The 18,689-nt window shown below is 48.2% G+C and overlaps 1 protein-coding gene across 1 annotated transcript in view; it reads right to left on the reverse strand.

Moving 5' to 3' along the window:
• Positions 1-18,689, reverse strand: part of KCMF1 (potassium channel modulatory factor 1) — a 254,961-nt gene that overhangs the window by 63,066 nt on the left and 173,206 nt on the right. Inside the window, exon 6 of the mRNA XM_085640951.1 lies at positions 14,058-14,340. Within this exon, the coding sequence (XP_085497077.1) occupies positions 14,058-14,340 (283 nt within the window). The remainder of the gene's footprint in view (positions 1-14,057; positions 14,341-18,689) is intronic.

Here is an 18,689-nt window from a genome sequence, read left to right on the forward strand (position 1 = left end):
CACAGCAAAACCTTGCTGGGCAAGCGAAAGGGCAAACTGTAGAATGTTAGATAGACGAGCCTTCAAAGGATCAATTGACTTCTCCCCACACCAAAGTACAAATTTAGACCACCTATAGGAATATATAGATTTGGTGGAATGACGTTTGGCAGACAAAATTACATCTACCACATCAGGTGGGAGAGAAAAAGAATTCAGGTTGCCCCGTTCAATCTCCAGGCACGAAGGTGTAAGCTCTGGAGGTGGGGGTGTAGAACCTGCCCCTCCGACTGCGAGAGGAGGTCTTCCCTCAGAGGGAGACGGAGAGGAGGGCACGAGGAGAGGTGGAGAAGATCTGTGTACCACACCCTTCATGGCCAATCCGGGGCGATAAATTTAACTTGGGCCCGGTCTTGGCGAATCTTCCTCAGAACCCGAGGAATCAAGGGTATGGGAGGAAACGCGTAAAGGAGTCGCGAGCCCCAACCCAACTGAAACGCGTCCCCCAACGCTCCCTGCATCGGATACTGAAGACTGCAGAATGACAGACAGTGAGCATTCTCGTGAGTGGCGAACAGGTCCACCCGAGGAGTCCCCCACATCCGGAAGACGTGCCGAACCACCTCCGGATGAAGCCTCCACTCGTGGTCGGCGGAGAACTGCCGACAGACTGTCGGCACGCACGTTCAGAACCCCGGCCAGATGATTTGCCATCAGACAAATCTGATGGTCCTGAGCCCAGGACCATAGACGCAGGGCCTCTCTGCAAAGACAAAGAGACCCCACTCCTCCCTGTTTGTTGATATACCACATCGCGGTAGTGTTGTCCGTCAGGACTTGAACAGACTGACCCCGAAGGGAAGGGAGGAAGGCCTTGAGTGCCAAACGTATCGCCCGTAATTCCAGAAGGTTGATGTGAAGCAACGTTTCCTCTGGAGACCAAAGACCTTTGATCTCCAGATCCCCCAGATGTGCACCCCACCCTAAAGTGGATGCATCCGTAATCACTGTGGCCACCGATGGAGGTAGATGGAAGGGCTTTCCTTGAGACAGATTGCCCTCAAAGCTCCACCAAGACAGATCCGCTGCAGCTTCTCTGGAGATCCTCACAGACTCCCCGAGATCTCCCTTGTGCTGATACCACTGCCTGCGGAGGCACCACTGGAGCGCCCTCATGTGCCAGCGTGCATGGTTGACCAACAGACTGCAGGAAGCAAACAGACCGAGCAGGCGAAGGACTTTCAGAACTGGAACGACCGCCCCATTGTAAAACAAAGGAATAATTTCCTGTATGTCGAGAATCCTTTGAGGAGGAGGGAATGCTCGACACACAGTAGTGTCCAGTACCGCACCTATGAACAGGTTGCGCTGAGAGGGCACCAGGTGAGATTTGAGCACGTTTATCGAAAAACCCAATTTGTACAACAGCTGAGTTGTATCCCGCAGATGATGCAGCACCTTCTCTGGCGACTCCGCCTTTATCAGCCAGTCGTCCAGATAGGGGAAAACCGAGATCCCCGACCTTCTGAGATGGGCTGCCACCACTGCCATCACCTTCGTGAAGACTCGGGGTGCATTAGTAAGACCAAACGGAAGGACCGCAAACTGATAATGTTGCGATCCTACCGTAAACCAGAGATACTTCCTGTGCGACTTCAGGATGGGGATGTGGAAATACGCAGCCTGCAAGTCGATCGACACCATCCAGTCCTCCCGATTCAGCACTTGAAGAACCTGAGCAAGGGTGAGCATCTTAAACAATTCTTGTTTTAGAAACAGATTCAAGATTCTGAGGTCCAATATCGGACGCAATCTGCCGTCCTTTTTCGGAATCAGGAAATACCGGGAGTAGCATCCCTGACCCCTCTCCTGCTCTGGAACCACCTCTATCGCACCTTTCTGAAACAACTTCAGGACTTCCTACTGCAGGAGAAGACGGTGGTCCTCCGAGCAAGCCCCTTGATTTGGAGGGAATTCCCGAAAGGGAAGGGCGTACCCATTTTCTCCAAGATCCAGAACCCAGAGCTCTGTAGTTACAGATTCCCAATCTTGTAGAAAATGGGTAAGCCGGCCCCCCACAGGACCAGCATGATCCAGAATGTCGGATCTAGGGCTGCTTTGCAGTGGTGGGAGGGGCAGAGGAGGAGGAAGAAGGAGGAGGAGAGTTGACGGGCACGTGAGCGACCCCTGATTCTTCCTCTGTATCCTTTGGACAAAGAGCCTTGCTGTTGTTGCTGCTGCTGTAGCTGGGTCGGTCTGTAAGAGCGAAAAGTCGCCCTTCCAAAGCCTCTATATCTCTTGAAAGATCCCCTTGGCTGGGATTGAAGACCCAACGACCTAGCCGTAGCCTTGCTCTCCTTGAAGCGTTCGAGAGCAGCATCCGCCTTCTTACCGAACAAACCAGACCCATCAAATGGCAGGTCCAACAAAGTGTACATCCGGGGAGAATTCAGAGGACTTTAGCCACACACCCCTCCTGGTGGCGACAGAAGACCCCATGACTCTGGCAACTGAGTCCGCTGAGTCCAGTCCACTTTGAATTACTTGGCGTGCAGCCGCCTGGGCATCAGTCAGAACTTCATTGAGTCCATAAGCGCATGGATATAGCGCCCCAACCAACAAGTTGCGTTCGTCGCCTTTAGGGCCATGCTGGCCGATGAAAAGACCTTTTTGGCCTCTCTGTACCCTGGAACCTGAGGGAAGGCACCCTTGGATTTCCCCCACACAAGCAGCCTGAACCACCAGGCTCTCAGGCGATGGGTGCGATGTTAAAAACTCAGGATCCCCTGGAGCCGCCCTATACCTCCTTGCGACTGTCCTAGAGACCGCGGGAGCTGAAAAAGGTTTACGCCATACCTCTAATACAGGGTCAATAATGGCCTCATTAAAGGGCAACAAAGGCTCCAAGACTGCAGTAGGCGAATGAAGCACCTCAGTAAGAATATTAAACCTGAATTCCGTGGTTGGTAACTGGAGGTCTAGCAGCTCCGCAGCCTTCCTGATGACCGCATGATACGGCGCTGCATCTTTTGAGGGCTCATCTGATGGTGGAGTGATTTCCCACTCAGGAGACAAATCCAGCCCACTAGCCTCCTTTAGCTCCTCAAACACCTCATCAGACTCAACCAGCTCTCCCCTCTTCAGCTTCTTCCAAAAGATACCTCCTTTCATCCACCACTCTCTGTGCTTCCCTTCTGGATCTAATCCGCACCAGCGGCGTCGGCGGCGCCGGACGTGGATCCGCTGGAGCAGCCGGCGTCGAACAAGGTCGAGCCGGCGCCAGTGAAGAGGGAAGCGGCGGCGACGTCCTCGGCGCCGGTAGATGCCAAGACGGCGTCGCCGGAAAGAACGGCATGAATGGAGCTTGAGGATAGACCTGCGGCACTCCCAAATTAAAAGCCATTGGACCAAATCGGACCCGCAGGTGCACCAGTGGTATACATGGCCCTCGAAAACACCCAGTACATGGCATTTAGATAATGCGAGGGGTCCTGACCTGGTCCAGGGAATGCAGGGTACTGGTCAGGAATCACCGGATTCGGGCCTGCCGGCGCCGACGGTGGAACAAACGGCGTCACAGGCTCACCCGGGACTCGAAGATCCTCAACCGGAGCCGGAGATGAAGCCGGAGATGGAACCGGCGTCGGGGATAGCACCGGAACCGGAGATGAAGCCGGAGCTAGCGAAGCCACTGGAGAAGAAGGAACTGGAGGTGAAGTCGGGACTGGAGAAGGAGACAGAAGGAGACACAGATTCCCTCCGGCGTCGAGCCGGCGACTTCGACGCCGAACTCTTATTGGAGTGATGATGAGAAGAATGCCTCCTCTTCTTATGCTTCTTGCTTCGCGAAGCATGCCCCGAAGTCGACTTGGACGCCGACCTCGACTTTCTTCTTCCTCTCTTTTCTTTTTTCATCCTAGCGCTGAAAAGCTTTGCCTCCCTTTCTTTTGGAGCTTTGGAGCTCATCTTGCGGCAGCAAGAGCAACCATCCACATCGTGGTCGGATGAGAGACACCAAACACAGTCTTCCAGTGGGTCTGTAATCGACATGTGTTTGCCACATTCCCGACAGGGCTTGAAACCAGACTTCTTTGTCGTCATGATGAAATTCAGAAGAATACACAAAGTATCAGTAAAGCTACTAGCAACGATTCCCGAAATCTGTTGGCGTCGACAGTGCGGAAAAAAGGGAACTGACGTCATCACGCCGACTAGGTCTTCTTACGGAGCCGGTGACGTCAGCGGAGTCGCGAGCGGAGCCGTGTCTGTGACTTCGTCTTCGACCCCATCGGCGTGGACTGCTACAAAAGTTTCCGAACGTTGCTGGCGCAGGGGATATTCACAAGGTGAGGAATCCACTGGCAGATGTATCCATCAGAAGGGTCTGCCTCGGACTCAATTGCGGTTTGATAGCCACCACTGCAGGTCTATAGCAGTGCCCTCCGAGATCTGGACCAGGTCGGTAGGATTTCCCCGATGCTGCGCCCAATGGCACTTCAGGTCCCATTGCAGAGCCCTCATGTGCCACCTGGCATGGTCTACAAGAAGGATGCAAGAGGCCGAACAGCCTCAGAGTCGTTCTCAGCAAAATCCAGGATACAGGTTTAAATATTGATATCATAGCCCGAAAATCCTAGACTCGCCGTTCCGGAGGATAAACCCGAAACTGAACTGTGTCCAGAACTGCTACGATGAAGCGGAGCGTCTGAGAGGGAGTCAGGTGTGACTTTGGCACGTTGATAGTGAACCCCAGCGAATGAAAGAGGTTCGCCGGATTCTGGAGATGGGAGATGACTGCTTAGGAAAAGCCCGCCTTCAACAACCAGTCATCAAATTAGGGAAAGACTGGAACCCCAGATCTCTGCAGATGACCTGGGACCACCGCTATCACCTTGGTGAACACCCGCGGGGCACTGGTGAGGCCAAGGGGGAGCACAGAAAACAAAGTGCTCCTGGCCCACTATAAACCGCAGGTAGCGACTCATGGGCCAGCAGGATGGGAATGTGGAAATAGGCATCCTGCAAGTCCAAAGCTACCATCCAGTCTCCCGAGTCTAGGGCAGACAATACCCGAGTCAGAGGGAGCATCTTGAATTTCTCCTTCTTGAGGAAGTAGCTGAGGGCTCTGAGGTGAAGGATAGGAAGCAGGCCTCCGTCTTTCTTTGGAACCAGGAAATGGCGGGAATAGCAACCACAGCCTATTTCTGTCCCGGGAACCCTCTCTATAGCTCCCTCAGCCAAGAGAGCCTTGATTTTCTCACGGAGTAGCGCGATCCGGAGTTGGAGGCATGGAGGGAGGGGTAGCCTTGAAGGGGAGGGAGTATCCCCTTTGGACTATCTACAACACCCACCTGTCTGAGGTGATGTTGCACCAGTGGTGGAGGTGATGGCGTATCCTGCCACCCACTGGACGCTCGTGACCCTGAAGGATCGGACTATGAAGGTTTTGCGGTGGAGGGGGATGGTAGCTTGGCTCGACTTCTGGTCTCTTGACCCCCGAGGACGGAATGAACTGTGGCCACGCCCTGCAGTGGTTGTTGAACTTGTCGAACCTGCTGGCTGGAATAGGGTTAGCATGGTTGAAAGCCCCTCCCATAGCCACGAAAGGAATGAAAAGCGGACGCAGTCCGGGGTGTAGCACTGAGGCTCAAAGATTTCGTCATAGCCTGCGAATCCTTGAGGCGTTCATGCACTGCGTCAGCCTGGTCTCCGAAGAGACGTGAGCCATCAAAAGGCATGTCCATGAGGTTTGCTGGGATATCCCCCGAAAAGCCAGATGTCCTCAGCCAGGAGTGGCGTCTGATGGCTGCCGAAGAAATTGCTCTGCCCAGCAAGTCTTTTGTGTCCAAGTCACAGCGAATGGCAAACTTTGCTGCATCACTCCAATCAATATTGCTTGGGAGAGCAGGATCCGGTCCTCCTCTGAGACCCTAGGCAGCACCTGCGCAACTGTATCCCATATAGATTTGGAGTAACGGCCCAAAAGGCATGAGGTGTTCACCGACTCCCATACGAGGCTGGTGATGGGTGACAGAATGGAACGCGCAACGGGAAGTGGAAGCATGGACCACCAAGTTTTGGAGGTGGGGGGCGGGGTCGGATGACAGTAAGGAAAACTGAGTCGCCTGGTGCAGGGCGATGGCAGCAGGCAATCGTTCTATTAACGGGAGCCCATGTGCTGGGTTTGGACCAGGTGCCCAGAAGAAGGTCCGTTAAGGAATAGTTAAAAGGCAGCAAGGGTTTCGTGGTTTCGTTAAGGAGACACCAGGCTGCAGGACCTCTGTCAAGACATTCATCTTGACCGCCACTGAAGAAGCTGCAGGTCCAGGAACTCCGCAGGCCTACGCATCACCATAGCAAACAACGCACCTTCTCCGTAGCTAGGTTAGGGTGAGACAGTATGCCAGAATCTGGGGGATGTCCAGGCCACTGGCATCACCCAGTTCCTCATACTAGTCCATGCCCTGGGGCTGCAGGATATCTAAGGGATCCTGCTCTCCCTCCCAATCCTCTTCATCCACCCCTAAACCTTCAGAAAGGGGCTGGTTCTACGCTATAGAACCCTACGGCCCTGTCTACGCCGGCTTCGACAGGCGCCAGACCGGTTCCGTATCGTCTGGAATGAGGATGGGGGAGGCGCCACAGGCAGGCGCCGGTGACCTTGCCGTCTGGCGCGGAGCCCGGGAAGGTCGCTCTGGATGTGCGACTGGCGCCTGTCCGGACCGGACCCGGGAACGGGTCTTACAGGATGCTGTGGCCGGAGCCGAAGGTGCGGGACCCACAGGATCTTTCACCTGGCCCTACAGGGCCCGAAGGCGCGTTGGCAGGGTTAGGCTGCCCAAACACGGCACACATGGCATCGTACAATTCCTTAAGTTGGGCGGGGTGGCTACTGTCCCCGGAAAGGGAGGGAGACGCAGAGTCGACCCAGGTGCCTGCTCCGCGGAACGGGGCCTTGAACGCAGAGGCTCCTCCGTCTCGCCTCATGGCTGACGGGGCGCAGTCAAAGCATGCTTCGACTTTTTGTGCTGCATTTTACCGGAAGACTTCGACGAAGAGGACTCTGAGCCCCTGGAGCGATTCTCGGACCTTCCTCTTGACCGAGAGCAGGACGGAGATCAACAAGGCGACCTCCACGGTGCATGCCAGGCAGTGAGCAGCTTCAGGGTCCACTCCCTCAAAGCCTACTGCGCCATGGCCCGGCAATCAGAGCGCGACTTAGTGTCGTAGTCACGTTCCAGTCATCGTCATGGCACGGTGACAGGCACTGACTGGTTTGAACCCCAAACCCCAAAGCCTTCCTACTGGACAACCTAACACACCAAAGGTCGAAAAAATTCTGTCAAAAAGTAGCTCTTTTCAACGGATCGACACTGTTTCTGGAGCGGGAAGAAAAAAATTGATATCAATGCGCTGGAGTGGCAGTTATATTGACGAAGCGGATGTCATGATGACAAAACGCCTATGACGTCACGCAGAGTCGACCAACGCCACCTACAGGGACACAGGGGTACTGCCATCAAAAATCTTCTGGATTAGACAGACGCCTTGAAGTTCAAAGTTAAGGAATCTGCGGCTAGATGTCTTTGTCAGATGTTTACGATTATTGAATGATCCCAAAAAAATACTGAATGATGGACTGTGACCCAACAGAGAAATTATACAAAGAGATAAAATCCTCATAGCAGGAGGTTGAATTAGAGAGTCGGGGAAACAAAGGACGGATATTTCCTAAAAGCAAAGGAGCAAAGAAATCAAAAATCTGAAAACGCAGATGTGCTAAACGCAGTAAAGTACCCACGTTTACCACTGTGCTCTGGCTAGGCTGCAGTTTAAATGCATGTAGCAGAGAAAACTGCCTATGCCATGTATAAAAATGCTATTTTTATAGTTTCATAAGTCCTCCTAAAGTGTACCTTGACAGCCCACAGGGCAGGGTGTTGAGATATATAATTGGGGCAAACTATATATCGCGGCTAGTGCTTTCAAAGTGAAATAAAAACTAAAATCTATTTCACCCTGTAGGCCTACATGGGATTAGAATCTTTACTTCCCACCTTTGCTTAAAAAGGGCTAGAAATATGCTTGGAAGTTATTTCCTGCTTAGTTTTAAACACTGAATCAAAGGCGAAATCTGATTTTGGATAACTTAAGCAGTACAGTAACTTTTTAAAGAAGTACTTTAGGTTGCCTGAGCCAGAACTGGCTTATAACCAGTTCTGCCTCTCAGCACATTTCTAGGGCTGGAAGACAATAGCTTGGCTGGGTAAGTGAACACTTCTGGCTCGCATCTAGATCGCACCCAATTGCCAGATAAAATCCTCCTAATTTTTGAACCGTAACAAAGGTTCCACAAGAGCTCCAAAATGAGTTTAACTGCTGACAACTTAGCAAGGATTAGCCATGTAGGAGTAGACAGGAACGTTTGGCAGAACAAAGGGAAGCTTTAGTACCATCTCTTTTGACTTTAAGATGTCCGGTAAGGATTCTTCTATTCACTCCCAGACAGCCCGTCTAGAGTCACAGTAGAAGAAAAAAACAGGTCTGCCACCTATCACACCTCCACAACTGGAATACAAATCCTTGGCTGGGAGAGTTAACAAATCTGGCTCCGAGGATAATACCTTGCCTCTGGGCCCAGGAAACACTAATGGGAGTTAATTGCTAAGCATGTAGCTGGTATTAGCTATATAGGAGTGGACAAGAACTGGTGACAGACAAATAGCAGCTTTAGAACTACTGCTTTTGACTTTGAGATGCCAGGGAAGCGTTTTCCTATTCATCCCCCAGTATTCCTCGTGACTGTCAGGCTAAAGATGCAGTAGGAGAGAAATCCCGTTCTGACCCTTTCGGTGATGGAGTGGCCAAGAAGCTGACGACAGGCCTCCTTGTGGTAGCTGGATCTTACCATCTTGAAACAGGGATGCCTAGTTAATTGTAAAGTAAAGCAAAGAGGAAGTAATTCAAAAACGAGGTGGGGAGACTGAAAGGAATATGATACTTACCAGTATGCATCTGTTCTTGGCATGTAGAGCTGCAGATCTACACACTTTTGCATAGATCGCCATCTGGTGTTGGGCCCGGATGTTTGCAGTTTGGATTTTCCTCTTGGAAAGCCTTTGGAAGTCACAAGGTCGGTGACTCCTCCTTTGGATCGTATTGCGCATGGGCTTCGGCTCCATCCTCAGATTGTTTTTCGCCAGCAGGGAAAGATGGAGCGTAGTAATAACAGTGAAGAAACCCATGTGTGTTGTATCTAAATAAGATAAACTGGAACAGATACAGGTAGCCGGGGAGGTGGGTGGGCGTGTGTAGATCTGCAGCTCTACATGCCAAGAACAGATGCATACTGGTAAGTAGCATATTCCGTTCGAGGCATATGAGCTGCAGATTACACACTTTTGCATAGACTATATAGCAGTTACCAACCTTCGCGGCAACCACCGGTATCTGTTGCAGTGGTTTGAAATAGTGTTTTAAGTACAGCCTGGCCCACACTAGCTTGTTGCTTAGTTTGCACATCTACACAATAGTGTTTGGTAAAAGTGTGCGGTGTTGACCATGTAGCTGCTTTGCAGATATCGTCTAATGGGATGTTCCCTATAAATGCCATGGAAGCCCCTATCTTTTGTGTAGAATGGGCTTTAGCGGGAACGGAAAGCGTTCGTTTTGCTTTGAGGTAGCAAATCTGGATGCATTTTACAATCCACCTAGCTTTCCCGGTTTTTATGATGGGGTTGCCCTTGTGTGGTGGAGAGAAAGAGACAAACAGTTGTTTGGTCTTTCGGAAAGGTTGTGTTCTCTCGATGTAGTAAAGTAAGGCTCGTTTGACATCTAGTGTGTGCAGAGCCCTTTCTGCAACGGTCTGAGGTTGCGAGAAAAATACTGGTAGTTCTACAGATTGGTTTAGGTGAAAAGGGGAAATGACTTTAGGTAGGAATTTTGGGTTGGTACGGAGAACAACCTTGTTATGGTGCATTTGAAGAAAAGGTTCTTGTATGGTAAGTGCTTGTATCTCACTGACCCTTCTAAGGGAAGTGATGGCTACAAGGAAAGCTGTTTTCCATGTTAGGAATTGCAGTTCGCATTTATGCAAAGGTTTGAAGGGAGGCCCCATCAGCCTTGTGAGAACGATATTTAAGTTCCACACAGGTGAGGGTGGTACTCGGGGGGGGGGGGGGGGGGGGGGGGGGGGGGAGAATTATTCTTTTCAGGCCTTCCATGAAGGCTTTAATGGCAGTGATAGATGTTGCCTGTTTTGTAAGTAAGCTGCAATTGCTGCGAGGTGTTGTCGAATGGACGTATGAGGTGTGGGTGGAGAGGGCGGAGGTGGGGAAGGAGGAGGAGGTGGAGGGGGAGGGGAAGGTATTCTGAACGGGGAGGTGGCAAGAGTCCTTCCTCTTTGGAGGTGGATGCGGAGCAGGCTTCTCCAAATGTCTTCTTAGTAGAGTGTCAAATGTCCAGTTTTTGGGTCCTTGGTGAGAGTTTTTTGCAAGGGATCCGGTGTAAATAGGTTTTTCCGTGCCGGTTTGATGTTTAGAACCCGGCTTGGGACACTCCTGTCTCTTGGTCGGCGCCGAGATGGGCTTCGGCTTGGAAGTGTTGGTGGCCTTGTGTGGTTTGGTCGGCACCGAAGATGGCGCCGGTGCCGAAGAGCTGGATTTCGACCCCGAGGGCTTCGGTGCGGAGCTCTGTGTCGAGGTAGAGGCAGGTTTCTTTTTCGGTGCCGAAGTGTGTTTCTCGGCACCGCTGGTAGGCTGGCTCGAGCCCGAGCCGCCGGAAGGCTTACTCGGCTTCTTCACCGGGCCCGAAGGTGGGGTGTGTGAAGCAGTGTCTCTGGTCGTGCCTAGGCCCGGAGGCGAAGGCGTGACCGAAGCCTTTTAGGGTGTCGGCGCGGGTATGGGAGGGGGTAGATTGGTACTCACGACCCTCTGCGCCGGAGTGATGTCTTCGACATCTGACTTGTCGGCCTCGGAAGCGCTGACGAGGTCCTCTCGATGATGTTCCGGATCGTCGATGTTGTCTCCGAAGATGTCAACTGGAATGGACGTCGAGGAGTGTGCCATGTTCCTTCTGGCTCTTAGGTCCTGAATAGTCTCTTTGGATCGGAAAGACTTACAGGCCGGACAGTCTCGAGCCTCTTGTTCAGGGGAGAGGCAAAGGTTGCATACCTCATGAAGATCGGTGTGGGGAAATTTGGACCCACATCGAGGGCACTTTTTAAATGGAGTTCTTTCCATGAGCCGGGACCGGAGCCTGGGTAGGCCCGAAGGCCGCCGTCGACGACTGGAACCGAAGGATTGCGTGGATGGGAAGGCGCGTTGATTGAAGAGATCATGATTGAAACAATACAGCAATTGGGGTGCGGATTGCGCGTGGATCGTCGAACTGGAAGCTGTTCGGAACCGGAGCGCGAAGATTACATCCAAGCCCGATGGCGTAAAAAAACAATCTGAGGATGGAGCCGAAGCCTATGCGCAATACGATCCAAAGGAGGAGTCACCGACCTCGTGACTTCCAAAGACTTTCCAAGAGGAAAAACAAACTGAAAACATCCGGGCCCAACACCAGATGGCGATGCAAAAGTGTGTAATCCGCAGCTCATATGCCTCGAACAAATAGTTAGAATTGTGAGCTAAATTTCTCTATCTGGCACCCCGCCAGAACAATTCCCGGACCTTAGAAAGTGCCATTTGAAGAAGGCATCCCTGCTAGAAGAAGAATCCTCACTTTTGGCTCCTGACACCCAACTCCTGCTGAAAGAGGAGAACTTACACAAGAACTCCTGAATCTTGCGGGTCCCAAGAAAGTGAAACTGCTCTCCAAGGGTCAAGTAGTTGGCCTCCTGTTTAGCTGCTTCAGAGACACAAAAAGGAGAAGGGCTCCTGACTCCATGAGGGCCCAGCTGACTAAAGACTATTGAATTGCACAGTAGACCTGGCTGGAGAGAGACCCAATATGCAGAAACCTGCCCTTAGGAGCTAGAGACTTCTGGACAGACAACAAGAAGCTTTCTCATAAGCTAGGGACTAAGCTGGAAAGTAACCTGACCAGGATAACCTGCCTGGTGAATTCATTTATCCACTCCATCGGGACTGGTCAAAATTGCACCTAGGTCCAGGTTTATCGTGAACGGTTTTATTCTACGTAATGCTTGGCTTTTTCTAAGCAACCTCTACCTCAAAAACTTTAAAAATTCATATCTCCAGTTCCTTTTGGTAAGTTTTTTTCTCATTAAATCTTTCTGTATTTTTCTAAACTGGTTTGGGAAATTTCTAGTATTGCTGACTTTACTTTGAAATTGCGGATACTGCTACTTGAACATAGCAAGCACTTGTCTAGCGACTACCCTGCTTTTTGTGCCCTCATACCTGGTTAGGTCAGAACGGACTTCTCTGAATTTCAGAAGTCCGTTCTGACGTAACCAGAGTGGGATGATTTGGTAGTGCCCCCCGTCCCAAATTAATAATTCAATTTCTAACAACCACTCTATGCATAACCTAGGGAATCTGTTATACCAGCATATTCTTACATAATTTCGGTGTTACATTTGTTACATGAAAGTCCCAAAATTACGCTATTATATCATGCCTTATAATTATGGCAAATTTTTAGTGTGGGGGCACGGGAACAACATGAACGACCCAAACACGTGCAGCTTTTGTTTTAGTTTTCTTTTTTGGGGGGTGGGGTGTAGCGCTGTTTTTATGGAGCCTAATTTGTTGTCACATCCAAAATGAATGCAAAGATGCATTTTGAACTAAAATATAGAGCTAGATGAGCTTTTACATTTCATGTAATTACAAGTTCATTTTGCGGAATTGTGTATGATTATGCAAATTAAATAAATTTCTCACACCCCATTCCTAAATTCATGTCATTTATAAGACCCTCTGACACCAGCAGACATTTTATCAGTGCAATTCCTTTCAGCGTTGACCTCTGAACTTAAGTTCCTATCCCCAGCATAATATCAGAAATTTAAACATGCCAGTGTCAACTAACCCTCCAAAATACGGAGCTAAAGTTGCAGCCACTCAAATAGTGATCTCATTTCAAACCCCTGAGCATCATCCAATGGATCTTCATTAGCACAGGACAAGGATTCTTAAGCAAAGTCTTCCAATTCTATTATCCAACTAGACCCCTGAGAAAGGCTGGAGAGCAAATCTTCTGCAAATGCATCCTCCCAAGGTAAACACATACAATTGCAGGTCACGCAAAACCATTCCTCTATCCCAGAGACAGTTAATAGACTTACTATGGTACAGAAGATCCCAGAAAACAAACCTCCTCCTTTCAGCGCACAGTATTGATATATGCTACATATAAGCTGTAAGTATAGCACACGAGTAATTTAATTATTCACATCCCTGAAGGTCATATGTCTAATACCGAATGTTTTCCTGCACTTCAGCCTCGGGGCTATTCCATCATCAGAGAGGCTTATACAACACTTCTATGAAACATTAGATTAGTATCCACTCTCATTCAAACCTCTCCGAACGGTTGCCAGAGACTGACTGATTTGAGTCCCATATACAAGCAAAGAGAATCCATGTTTATGAATGTTGCAGAAAAGACTATTAAAGAATGTTATGTGTTGTAGATCTTTTGGCCACATTTTCATTTGGTCAAGCCCAATAGCGGAATTAAGCAATTTCATCATTTAGTACTACCCCCCCCACCCCCCCAAAGTTCCACTTGGAGTCAAAGCAAGATTTAAACTAGCCAGCCGAGAGGCGCAAACTGATAGGTCTTTTAACATTCTGCTGGTTGTGGAACCTGTGGATGAAATTATTTAGCAAATCTAGAGACAAGTGCACAGATGTATGCATAAATGTCACAGTTTAACCTCATAGCAGGGCTCTCTTACCTTATATCCTTCCGAGGACATCAACATAATAAACAGTGAACTGTCAACTATCACCTTTCATGAAAGCACGAACAGCAAATGCATATTTTTGTGAGATAGACAAATGGGAAGTAGGTTTTCCACGAAACTAAAATCACTTGGGTAGGTCAGAAGAGCTATGTCCTAATTAAACGTGGCAACACCTGCTTTGAAATCAAATTACCTTGTTAACAGGAACTGGGAGTTCTGTAGGGTTTGCAAACAGTTTTCTGTGTTTGATGTATTGGTTGCAGCTTGCGATTGTGTAATTACAGTAGTAGCATTAGCGGTATTGGTGCGCCTGGTTGCGTTCCGTGCAGTCTCTAGTTGTTGCCGTGCTGCCTGTGCCTGCTGCCTTTCTAACTGCAGTTGCATTTGCAATTGCTGAAGCTGTGAAGCAGAAGGACCAGAAGAGTTCAGTTGTCCACCTGCAGAACGCCTTACTCCTGATAATTGAGATAAAAGCTCTGCCAAAGAAAAATTAGCATTTATCAGAAGAGCAATAAAAACACTGCTACCTCCTCAACAAATGCTTATTCTAGTACTATTAGACTTGGCTACAACAGCACCATAAAAAACTCCTTCCATACAGTCTCAGGATCCCAACATTTAAACCTTGATCATAAAAGGTTAACTCGATTGTTGTCCTTATTAAATGAGTGACCTTAGGCATATTCATAACCGTTATGATATTGTTGAAATGTCAATGAACAAAGAACTGTCGTAAACCAAGAACAAAAATGTAAAACAAATAATTTGAATAGCAACAGAAAATAACCAAATGTCATTTTAAGAGATCTGTTATCTAAATGAATCACCTGCTGAAAAAATAGCAACACAGAATATTCATTATTTGAAATAAGGTCAGGGAATTTATATTTTCTTGACTGAACAGAAATATGTGGTCCAATGTAATTCAAGTAGTTTAATAAACAGATTCTACCTACAGTTGGTTCATACATCATTCAAATAATTCAAGCATCAGTCACCCGGCTGCGCAGGTTGTCGCCGGGGTTGGCCCTCCTTCGCCCATCAGCGTGTGGGCTGGGCCACTCCTCTTAGTTGGAGGGTTAAGCTGTTTTGCAAGCAGTGGTCTCCCCCTTCGGCGATGCTGAGAACTCCATATAAAGGTACTGTTTACTTATCCTAATGTGGTTATTTGTCTTTTATGCAGAGGCTAACTGGCAGACATCGTTTGTAAGGCCTAACATTCCTGGCACATTTTTAGTTTATTATAAAAGTTGGTTCGCTCTACTGGCACTACGGGTAAACAGAAATTGCTGGAAGAGGGGTGAGGCTAAAACTTCACCTCCCCCAGTCGACTCTACTCTGGATACCTTTCTGGCCACAACAATTGGGGTTATCTCCAAAGAGATGATTATGACAGAAAGACTGTCCTTGGACCTATGTGAACACTTTACTACCTCCATACCCACCTCTCCCTCCCAATGTCCCAGAACAATTAATGTTCACATTGTCTCAGTGGAGAGAGAGAGAGAGAGAGAGAGAGAGAGAGAGAGAGAGAGAGAGAAAGAGACAACTAGGCGGGAATTGGCATCCATAAGGAGATAATCGTACCCGATACCTCGCATATTCGCAAAGGGGGCAAATTTGCTAAGAGGAAAATAAATAAATTTAAAAAAAAATGTGCATTATTAACTGTAAGACTAGGCCTCATAAGAACTAGAACAAATATATCGCGTTACAGCGCATTCCATTACAACGCGGTTGTTACAACGACCACGTTGTTACAACGTGAACCATTACATAGCAAGTTGTTACAACGACTTGCTGTAGGGGGTGCGCTGGATTTAAGAATAGTATAATTTATTATTCCGAATCCAGTTTGTGCAACAGCAGGGAAGGTGTTGGATTGTAAATCCAACGCCTTCTCCCCTATAGCAAGTCGTTGTAACGACTTGCGATGAAATGGTTCATATTGTAACAACGCGGTCGTTGTAACAACCGCGTTGTAATGGAATGCGTTGTAGCGCATTAGTTGTAAACGATGTTTCCCACTTAAACAAAACCAAAGCAGACCTGTGCAAAGTCTGACCGACTTGAACTGATGCTCATTTACAGGGCCTGGGGGAAATAATGGTGAAATGAATAGCTTCAACTGGGTCCCCTTGATGGAGAAGCTTGAAACTCAGCTTGATACCTGCATTTCTCCTTTAGTGGAGAAAAGGGTCTGTTAATTTAAAAAACCCAATATAGCATTAACCGACCATATCAACACACTCCCCAAAGCGGAGGTGGTTGGTGGCAGTAAATAGGGACCCCATACCAGTAGTACAGATGATGCCTCTCTCACAGGAGCCTCCACCTATCGTGACACTTACCTCATCCATAGGTGCAAATGACGCATGATCAGAATTCCATCCTCTGGGGTTGGAAAAATCCAGCAAGGTGCTCCTGAATTTAGGAACGCTATCCCTGCCACCAAGATAGGAGGACTGTCCCCCAACTGAGAATGCCCACAATTTACAACTAAAGTTCCCACCGGATTACTGCCCTTTTGTAGCTGTCTTGATCAATGTCTTGTTCAGTGCCTGTCTACAACCCTTTTTGACACACAGTGATCTGGAAAACATGTGTCACTGGCTAACAACAATTTGAATTTCACCCTTATGGAGTTCAAGGACCTTCTTTTCATATGGAGAGTTAAGTGGATTGGTCCCCTAACCAAGCAATTTAGCGAAGATCATATGGCGATCAGTTGCAGAACCCCGAATTTAGCTGGTCAGCTGATCTCACACTGTGCTCAACAGGCTTGGTGCAATTTTCAAAACAAATGCATTACTGTCTTATCATTGTGTTATTTTTACAGGCATCTTTATCGTCCTCAGCCCATTATGTCTGCATTGCCTTCCTACTTTACTAGCATTTCAAGTTACAGAGCACGGTGGCACTGGTGCAGCACCAGTAAAGGCTCAGCAAGATATTTTAACAGAATCTGAAGGAAGTTTATGTTTCCATCTGAAGAGGAGTGATATTCTTATTAGCTACTACTTTTTAAAGACTGGTAATGAAGCATTCCCAAAACAGTGGAACACAAGAAAGTTGGGAAGAACTAACGGATGTTAAAAAATGTACACAAGTTCTTGAATGACTTCCTCGCCAAAAAACAACATACATTTGAATTAAGAAAGCACTGTTTGGTTAGTGTATGGCACAGACTTAGAAGACTAAGTCACAGCTTCCCAGATATTAAGCAAAGTACTATTTTAGTAGAGCTCGTGTAGCAGAACTTTCTACAGTACAAATGTTTTCTCTGGTGTTTTTTTCTAAGCTAACTTGTAATAATATTCAACTCCGAGAATGTCAGTTTATCAACAGCTCACGCTGGCTTTTGCAAAGTCAAAGAACATATGAACATGAATGCAAAAGTCTTTCTATCGTTTCACAACGCACAGTTCACTAGGAGCATTCTGTACAGCCGCTCCACTGTCTGAATGATGAGAAGTTATGAAGGAAGACATACACAAAGTCTGACAAGATCAAATTTCGAGATTACTTGTGGCTAAACAGTTGGTTTTACTCTCATAACTACCTATATATTCACTGCAAAATCATATTGATTAAGAAATGTTGAAAAACGTGTTAGTGTACGCGCTCACAAGGTGTCCCTATAATAAAAGGTGAAAACCAAGTGCAAACACCAGGAGGACATCAGAATAATGACAGAAAGGTGGCTCTAAAGACCAGTCAGAAACAGGTTGACATTGGGAAGATAGGATAATGGAATCTTCCAATGAACAGAGGAATGCTGAAACCATCTCCATGTTCCCTTTAAATGGGCTAAGACCGGTGAGGAAAGGTATACCAAGTGACTGAATCAATATTGGCCGCTGTGAGGCAAAGATATCTGTCTGCCATTGGCAAAGGCTACCAACTTTCTAGAGTAAAGACTCTTCATATAAAGTATTCCATCAATCACTTATATATCCAGGACACGGGATGGTGGACAATAATAGTACCATGTTTCTTCAAACTTTATCAATGCAGATTTACTATGTCCTTATTTGGGTGCAAGGCTGTTGGGAGCGCTTGGAAGGCCAGAATATCTACCACCGGGAAAGGCAAAGTCGACTCCAATTGAAGCTCTAGAAAATCTGGATTCCATAGACCTCCTGTTCAGTCTAGCGTTAGGAGTATAATGCCAGCAGTGTACAGGTGGTTCTTCTCAATGGCTTTCAAAATGAGAGAAATTGCTGCAGCCTTATGAAGGAAAAAGGCAGATCAGCCATGGGCACCTGGAGGACTGCTCTGCAGCTTCGGCTAGCAGGAGAAATACCAGCTGGTGAATAGAGTGAGGGACACAGACATGGCAGACCAAGCATACAGAGACCACAGTACAAAAAGACAAAATTGCCAGTTGAAGGATGAAATACCGCAGCAATATAGTAGCGCAGGAAGTTAAGACCCTCCGACAAGTTATTTACCTTTGGTAACGCCTTATCTGGTAGAGACATGATCTAGCCGCAGATTCCTTACCTTTGAACTTCCAGGCGTCAGGCTGAATCCGGAAGATTTTTTATAGCAGTACCCCTGCGTGCCGGTAGGTGGCATCGGTCGACTCCGCATGACGTCATAGGCGCCATTTTCCTCGTTGTCGTGATGTCCACATCGTCAATATAACCCCCACTCCAGCGTGCTGACGTCAGCACTTTTCACGATTTTCCATGCCAGAAGCGCAGAGCCATGAAGTGACTGACTGTGGTGTGTTAAAAAAGGGCAACTACGGCCCTGAAGGGAAAAGCCCTCTACACTAGAACCAATCCGCAGTGCGGGGTGGATGGGCGAGTTGGTAACA

The sequence above is a fragment of the Triturus cristatus genome, chromosome 2_2 (genome assembly GCF_964204655.1).
Source record: "Triturus cristatus chromosome 2_2, aTriCri1.1, whole genome shotgun sequence".
Lineage (NCBI taxonomy): Eukaryota > Metazoa > Chordata > Amphibia > Caudata > Salamandridae > Triturus > Triturus cristatus.